The 7,910-nt window shown below is 45.9% G+C and overlaps 1 protein-coding gene across 1 annotated transcript; it reads right to left on the reverse strand.

The window, feature by feature from the left end:
• Positions 1-5,402: 5,402 nt before the first annotated feature.
• LOC115092383 (myb-related transcription factor, partner of profilin-like) lies at positions 5,403-7,670 on the reverse strand. Its single transcript, XM_029603186.1, has 3 exons — positions 7,280-7,670; positions 6,357-6,513; positions 5,403-6,123 (listed from the first exon to the last, which is right to left on the reverse strand). The coding sequence occupies exons 1-3, from the start codon at positions 7,668-7,670 to the stop codon at positions 5,403-5,405; spliced, it is 1,269 nt and encodes a 422-aa protein (XP_029459046.1).
• Between the last annotated feature and the right edge of the window lie 240 nt (positions 7,671-7,910).

Raw genomic sequence — 7,910 nt, forward strand, 5'->3', positions numbered from 1 at the left:
TTCTAAGTCAAACTAATTAATAGCAGGTAATGGACTTCTCCTCCAAGAACTTATCCAATCCTTTTTTTAAACACAGCTGCACTAACCACATCCCCTGGCAACAAATGTTTGAGTTTAATTGTGCATTAAGTGAAAAAGAACTTTCTCTGATTAGTTTAAAATGTGCCAGATGCTAATTTCATGGAGTGCCCCCTAGTCCTTCTATTATCCGAAAGAGTAAATAATCGATTCACATTTACCCATTCTAGACCTCTCATGATTTTAAACACCTCTATCATATCCTCCCTCAGTCGTCTCTTCTCCAAGCCTTGGGTAAAGCCATGTTGACTTTGTTCCAATACACCACGTCTTTCTATATGTTCTGTGATTTTGATGTTTAGAACACTTTCCACTCTTTTTCCTGGCACTGAAGTCAGGCTAACCGGTCTGTAGTTTCACGGATCACTCCTGGAGCCCTTTTTAAATATTGGGGTTAAATTAGCTATCCTCCAGTCTTCAGGTACAAAGGATGATTTTAATGATAGGTTACACATTTTCCTAATAGGTCTGAAATTTCATTTTTGAGTTCTTTCAGAACACTGGGGTATATACCATCCGGTCCAGGTGATTTACTACTTTTCAGCTTGTCAATCAGGCCTACCACATCTTTTAGGTTCACCGTGATTTGGTTCAGTCCATCTGAATCATTACCCATGAAACCTTCTCCAGTATAGGTATCCCCCCAACATCCTCTTCAGTAAACACCGAAGCAAAGAAATCATTTAATCTTTCTGTGATGTCCTTATCTTCTCTAAGTGCCCCTTTAACCCCTCGATCCAGCTGACATCCTCACAGGCTTTCTGTTTCAGATATATTTTAAAAAGTTTTTACAGTGAGTTTTTGCCTCTATGGCCAACTTCTTTTCAAATTCTCTCTTAGCCTGACTTATCAATGTCTTACATTTAACTTGCCAATGCTTATGCATTATCATATTTTCTTCTGTTGGATTCTTCTTCCAATTTTTGAATAAAGATCTTTTGGCTAAAATAGCTTCTTTCACCTCACCTTTTAACCATGCCAGTAATCATTTTGCCTTCTTTCCACCTTTCTTAATGTGAGGAATACATTTGGACTGTGCTTCTAGGATGGTATTTTTTAACAATCACCTTGCCTCTTGCACACTTTTTACCTTTGTAGCTGCTCCTAATAGATTTTTTCTAACTATTTTTCTCATTTTATCAAAGTTTCCCTTTTGAAAGTTTAGCACGAGAGCAGTAGATTTGCTTACTGTCCCCCTTCTAGTTATTAAATCAAATCTGATCATATTATGATCATTATTGCCAAGCGGCCCTACTATCGTTACCTCTTTCACCAAATCATGTACTCCACAGAAAGTTAGTTAGTTAGTTATTTATTTATTTATTTATTTATTTATTTATTTATTTATTTAAGAACTTTTCTATACCGGTATTCGTGGGTACATCATATTGGTTTACAGGTAACAACATATTACAGAGAAGAAGGGTGGGGGGAAAAGGGGAACGAACGAGGAACCAAAGAACAAGGGGGGTGGGGGGAGAATAGGATAAAAAGAGTAACTAATAACAAGGCAAAGAAAATACTGAAGAACGGGGCATAAAATATACTGAGATACAAGATATAAGAAATACTGAATTACAAGGTGTAAAATATACTAAAGTTCAAGGCATAAAATATACTGAAATACTAGGCAAAAAATATACTGAAATTAGATCTAAAATTACTCCCTCTCCCATCAGTTCCTAAACCAATTGCTCCATAAAACTGTCATTTATTCCATCCAGGAACTTTATCTCTCTAGCATGTCCCGATGATACATATACCTGATCATACATGAACCCTGCACCCAAACCTTCAAAAAGAAATTAAAAACCTGGCTCTTCAACAGGCCATCTCATAACACATCACCACTCCTAATCACCGACCATTTTCCAGCCCTCTGTACATACCCCTACCCCTACCCTGTACATACTCCCCCCCACAAAAGTTATGATTGTATGCTATGTTATATTTCTCCAGTTAACTTTTTCTCTACCTTTCACCCCCTCTCCTATCCACCTGTCTCTTCCCTCCTCTTCGTTCTTAGATCCTCATATTTAATCAATTAATTGTTTTATTGTAACTTTTCTTCCATTTCTGCTCCCTCTGTTTCCTTTGTTTCATGTAAACCGATGTGATGTCCATATGAACTTCAGTATATAAAAGCGTTTAAATAAATAAATAAATAAATAAATAAATAATATTGGGGTGATTGAAATCTCCCACTATTACCACACTACCAATTTGGATAGCTTCCCTAATTTCTCTTAGCATTTCACTGTCTGTCTCACCATCTTGGGCAGATGGAAGGTAGTATACTTTTATCACTATAGTCTTCCCCAACACACAAGGGATTTTATGGAGGGTATGGAGGGCAGGTCTTTTCTAAGCTGCACAGCTTGAGAACCAGAGTTCCTCATATTCTAAGTCTAGGTGGTGTATAGGCTCTGACAAGGCTCCTGCCACTTAAAATTCTAAACCTGAAAAATATACTTAGAGGAAAAGTCCTAACCAGCCAGGGAGTGGACTGGAAAAGGAAACCCTCCTGACCCTGTTCAATCTCCACAGGCAAGGTTTGCCTGGCTCCTCTGACTGGGCCTGAAAAAACAACTTAAGCAAAACTCTTCACTACCTCCTAACTCTCAGCAAACCATAAAGGACTACCTCCCAAGCTCTCTGTAGGGTGCTGTTGTATAGGCTCTCAAAGGGGATGGCCATTCCAGACTCCTCAAGGCAGGGGCTGTGATGAATGGTGCTTCCCCTTAATTACTAACGTACACTGACTCTCTGAACATGAATTACCCAGGACTTACTGGTACCCTGACAGGATGGTCGGGTCACACTGGTTAATTCAGCTTGTGAAAGATTTCCAGTGGTAGGGAGTTAACCTCTTTTATTGATTTTGTTTTGTTGTCATAGAAGAAGAACCAAAATCTGCTGACATCTGACTCTCCATCTGCGCTGCTGCTGCTACAAAGACTATTGCATCTAAGCAAGTACCTGAATACAGGTCCAGAGATAAGAGTGCATACTCCCCACCTAAGACATACACACTAACGGGTAGATTTTCAAAGCCCTATGCGCGCAAAAAAGGGGACTTATGTGCGTAAATGCCTGGGGCGCGCACAACCCGAATTTTGCATAGGGATATTTGTGCATGTAAATGACCCTGCACGCACAACCATATGTGGATAACAAAGGGGCGTGTCGGGGGCGTGTTGGGGGCGTGTCTGGGCGGAGACCGGACATATGCGTGTAAAACGTATTTTATAAGCGTCACGCATAAATCCACCGGCACGTGCTGCCTAGTTCACGCGCGTATATTTACTACTGCTTTCCTGTGTGCGCAAGCTACGAGTGAAGGGTCTGAGGCTGCTGGCTGACATCGCTAAAGGGCCAGACATCCTGCAGAAGGGCAGAAGGTGGAAAGAAGAGGCTGTGGGGGAGTAACCGGTGGAAACTGGGTCAGTAGAAGCATTTTCCATAGCCACCACCACCGTTAATGTGCGTATAACGGTAGGAGAGAGCCTCAGGAGCATCTAAAGTCAACAGCTATTCTTTGGTTATTCCCTGTCTACACATGTTCACAGCAGCAATATGGCTCCTGCAATCCATACGGCTCAGAAGAGAAAGAGAGAGGAGGAGGAGGAGAAGACTGCTGAGACAGAGGCGGTACCCTTTACAGGACTCGCACACAAATTCTGGATCTGTCTGAGGAGGAAGTAATGCACCATTACAGATTTAATAAGGAGACCATACTGTCCCTCTGCTGAATGTTAGAGGGTGACCTGCAACCCCTCACCCAAAGGGGCCATGCCTTGCCTGTACACATCAAGGTGACTACATTCCTGGCATTTCTGGCTACCGGCACCTTCCAAAGACCACTTGGCCTGACCTCTGGAATCACTCAGGGTGCCACCTCAAGGTGTCTGGAGCAGGCCCTGGCTGCCCTGCTGCGACACACACATGACTTTATCTTCTTCCCCATTGGAAGAGAGGAACAGCATGAAACCATGAGAGACTTCTACCAAACAGCACACTTCCCCTCAGTCTTGGGAGCTACTGGCCCTAAGGGCACCAGGAGGAGATGAGGCCATCTACCGCAACCGCAAGGGATTCCACTCACTAAACATGCAGGTGGTGTGCAACGCCAAGGGCCTCATCACCAATGTAGTGGCCCGCTTTCCTAGATCCACCCATGATGCCTACATTCTCACCAAATCCAGGATCTATGAACATTTCCAGCTGCGACACATCACTGGGGGCTGGCTCCTAGGTAGTACACTAAGCAACTGATCACATGAGCCCCCACCTATATTAGTAGAATACCTTTATATAGGGTGCCACAGTAGGCATTCGGTTTGTAAGCCCTGTGAGCTGTACCCCAGTGAAGCACAGATGGAATGTAACCTTCTGTTTTTCTCTTATGCTACAGGTGACGAGGCTATCCACTAAAATCCTGGTTCATGATTCCCATGTAAACAACAACCAAACCAAACTCATGTACTGGTATATGCTATAACACACCTTAATACCGAACAAACTTTTGTTAGACCCTTTATTCACGAGTAGGCATCCATCAGTCCATCTCGTTTTTTATAAGGGGTCTCATTGCTTTAATTTTCAATCTCATCAATTTTTTACTGTTTAGAATTATTCTTAAAAACAGTCCCGACAAAAATTCATGGGGAAAACTCCCAACTAATAAATCCAAAACCAGTAATGTAGATACTTATCTACTATGAATAGGTCCCAAATGTCCCGACATGGCCATGTTTCGGACCGTAGTCCTGCTTCAGGGGATACGCTGGAAGATGAAATCCAATTCAACGGAAAGAATAATCCAAGACTGCGGTTATAATTCGTGCATTTCCTTTTTCTAAACGCGAGCCAAATTCCATGATTCCCATGGCCAGCCCCAACACTGCAGCTGAGACTCGCTACAACAGGGCACACTGTAGGACCAGGGCTGTCATAGAGAGAACATTTGGCATCCTGAAATCATGCTTCCACTGTCTGGACAAATCTGGTGGATGCCTCTTGTACTCCCCCTCTAAGGTGTGTGAGATATTCCTAGCCTGCTGTATCCTACATAATCTTGCACTTAACAAACACATCCCTGTACCAGAGGAGGCCCCTGAAGAGAATGAGGAGGATGAGGACGTACAGCTGTCCATGGAGGAATTGGAGGAACTACATCGCTTGAGCCAAAGGCGGGCGATACGAGAAAGGAACACTCTCATATAAAGCCATTTCCGTAGATGATAGTGCATTTATTAACAAGTGTGTCAAAAAAGTGATAATCAAATAAAAGTAAAAAGGAACAACTGAAATATTGTAACAGTTCACTTCCTCGGCCACCCCGTCCTATGACCATCAGGTAGCTTAGACTGCCCCCCCCGGGTGCTCCAGCGCAGGGGACTCTTCCCACTGCTTAAACTACCCTCAGAGGGCAGAGGTGCTTGGGGCAGTTCCAGGCCATGGCTACAGGATGGAATAGCCAGGGACAACAGCAGTTCTGGTGCTGGTGGTGGACGCATCTCAGGATGTGCAGGTGGGGGTGGTGGTGCCATCCACGGATAGTCTGGAACAGGCTGAGGCGCAGGTGGCGGTACCACAACAGGCACCTCTGGTGGCATCCAGGGGCCCATGAAAGGCATCCAGGGCCCCATGAAAGGCCATGGAGCTGCTGGTGGCTGCAGCTGCATGGCAGGTAACTGCTGCAGCATCTCCCTCCAAACCTCCGTCTGATCCTCAGTAGCCCGGCAAAGGTCTCGGAGGCACGCCTGAATCCCGTCACACCCCTCCCTGACAGTTCGACGGAGGGAACTTGCTTCCTGCTGCACCACATCAGACAGGTCAGAGATGGCGTCCAAGAGGCCAGTGCCCTGCTGTAACAGCCTCTGCCTGACTGGTATACGGGTCGGGTTCGGGCTGGTCCGATGCACTGCTGTCCTGCTGCCAATCACGTTGCATTTCAGCCAGTGGATCCTCCGGCTCCTCTCCCAGCCGCTGCTGCTCCTCCTCCGCAGGCTGTTCCATGTGTTCACAGGCTTCCACCTCCTCCTTTACCGATGAGTCAGGGACCACCTGCAGACACCGGTACAGCCTTTGGGGTTGTCTAGGTGTCCGGGTTGCTCATCATCTGGCTCCCCTAAATTCAAAAGCATATAGAAATTAGCACACTGGCAATAGGGGTGTGATGTACTTGGCTCCATATATGATAAATGGCTCAGTAGCAGCCCTGACTAATACTCCAGTGGTAGTCACATAGGACTCGGCATTCTAGGTAGGCCCACCTCCTGATGTACACCCCTGGGGGTATCATGTTTGGCATAGTGGGGCCATTTACCACACCATCCAGCACCTGGCCAACAACCCCTTCTGGACACAGAGGGTTGTCAGTGTGCTGCATGGAATGTGGTAAGTTACCAAGCTGAGTTAGGACAGAGGGCCCTGTCATAGGAACAGCGCCTTAACCCTCAACCTAATCGAGCCCCACTGTTTATGCATTCCATGGACACATGACCTGTGCAATATGCCATGGAACCTGTGAAGTAGGCATGTCTGCTAGAGGAAGGGGGAAGGGAAACAATAGGGGAAGGGTAGGAAGGGGCTGAAGGGGGACATAGGGAATGGGGGGGAGAGTGAAAGACCCCTTTGCAATGTTGAACATCCAATACTGAGCAGGTGACACTACCAACTGTAATGGACACATCGGTCATATGCCTCACATCAGTTCCCATAGAACAACTGCGCACTCCCATTGCTGACAGTGTGGAAAGCCAGCATTGTGTGCCTGTTTACCCATGTGCACCAGCAGAAGCTCTGACAGTCTACCTTGCCCATAAGAAATAACATCCACAAACTATTGTAAGACAGTCCCTACACTATACTGCCTGCTGTATGACCACATATATACAGCATCACCATACACACCTACCAAAGTGAAGCAGTGCAATCCTCTGTGCTGGCTTGATACATACATTGTACAGCAGCCCTGCCTGGAATCCTGGATACTGACTGCTCTACATGCAATGGCCACAGTGTTGGCTATACAGGTTAACAGTAATCAGTACTTATAGGCAGAGACGGGAGGTATGTCAGTTACCTCCCGTCTGGTAACAGGTAGTAGAGATATATGAAGACATATGCTGCTATACTATGAGGAGGTACATGGATAGGATTACAGGGGGATTGACAAAGTTGTAGTTCTGCTTACCTCCCTGCCCTACATGGCACATGGTGTTAAGCTGGCCAACGCCACCCACAGCTGCTTTCAAGATGGTACCCAGTATCAGCTGCTCAGAGGATGAGAAGATTATGTCGCTCCGTTCTCCCTCTGCAAGTCGCCTGGCCTGCTTGCGCTTCACCAGTCTCCTCATGTCCCTCCACTTATGCATGAGTTCCCCAATACTCCGATTGTGATGGAACACGGAGTTCACAGCATGCCTGATCCCTCTCCAGATCTGCTCCTTCCTGTATGCACCCACCGTACGAGACTGTGGACCATACAGCAGATCCTGGTGCCGTATGACATGCTCCACCAGCATATCAACCTCGGCTGGCATGAAGTTTGGCTTCCGGATGAGAACAGGACGTGCCTGAGCCATGGTGAAGGTGCCCAGTGAGTGGACCAGTGATCGTTTTAAAGGGAGCCCAATTTCCATGTGTCCCTCCCCACTGCCGCGTAAGTTATGCACATAGCTGATCCCATCAGCGCGAATAGCAATTACGCACACCGACAATTAAAATTGATGAGGAACATGTGCACACTGGATGACTTGTGCGCGCCGCTTATTGATTTTCATGAAGATGTGCGCCTCTCGATTTTAATGAAGATGTGCTCGCCA

This window comes from Rhinatrema bivittatum, chromosome 5, assembly GCF_901001135.1.
Source record: "Rhinatrema bivittatum chromosome 5, aRhiBiv1.1, whole genome shotgun sequence".
Taxonomy (NCBI): Eukaryota; Metazoa; Chordata; class Amphibia; order Gymnophiona; family Rhinatrematidae; genus Rhinatrema; species Rhinatrema bivittatum.

Excerpts from the sequence above, each read along its gene's own strand:
- LOC115092383 (XM_029603186.1), bottom strand. The coding sequence starts at position 7,670 with ATGGCTCAGGCACGTCCTGTTCTCATCCGGAAGCCAAACTTCATGCCA. Across the intron at positions 6,514-7,279 it reads GTGCCATGTAGGGCAGGGAG|GGCCCTCTGTCCTAACTCAG; the intron begins GTAAGCAGAACT and ends TTCCTATGACAG. Across the intron at positions 6,124-6,356 it reads CCAGGGGTGTACATCAGGAG|GAGGAGGTGGAAGCCTGTGA; the intron begins GTGGGCCTACCT and ends TCATCGGTAAAG.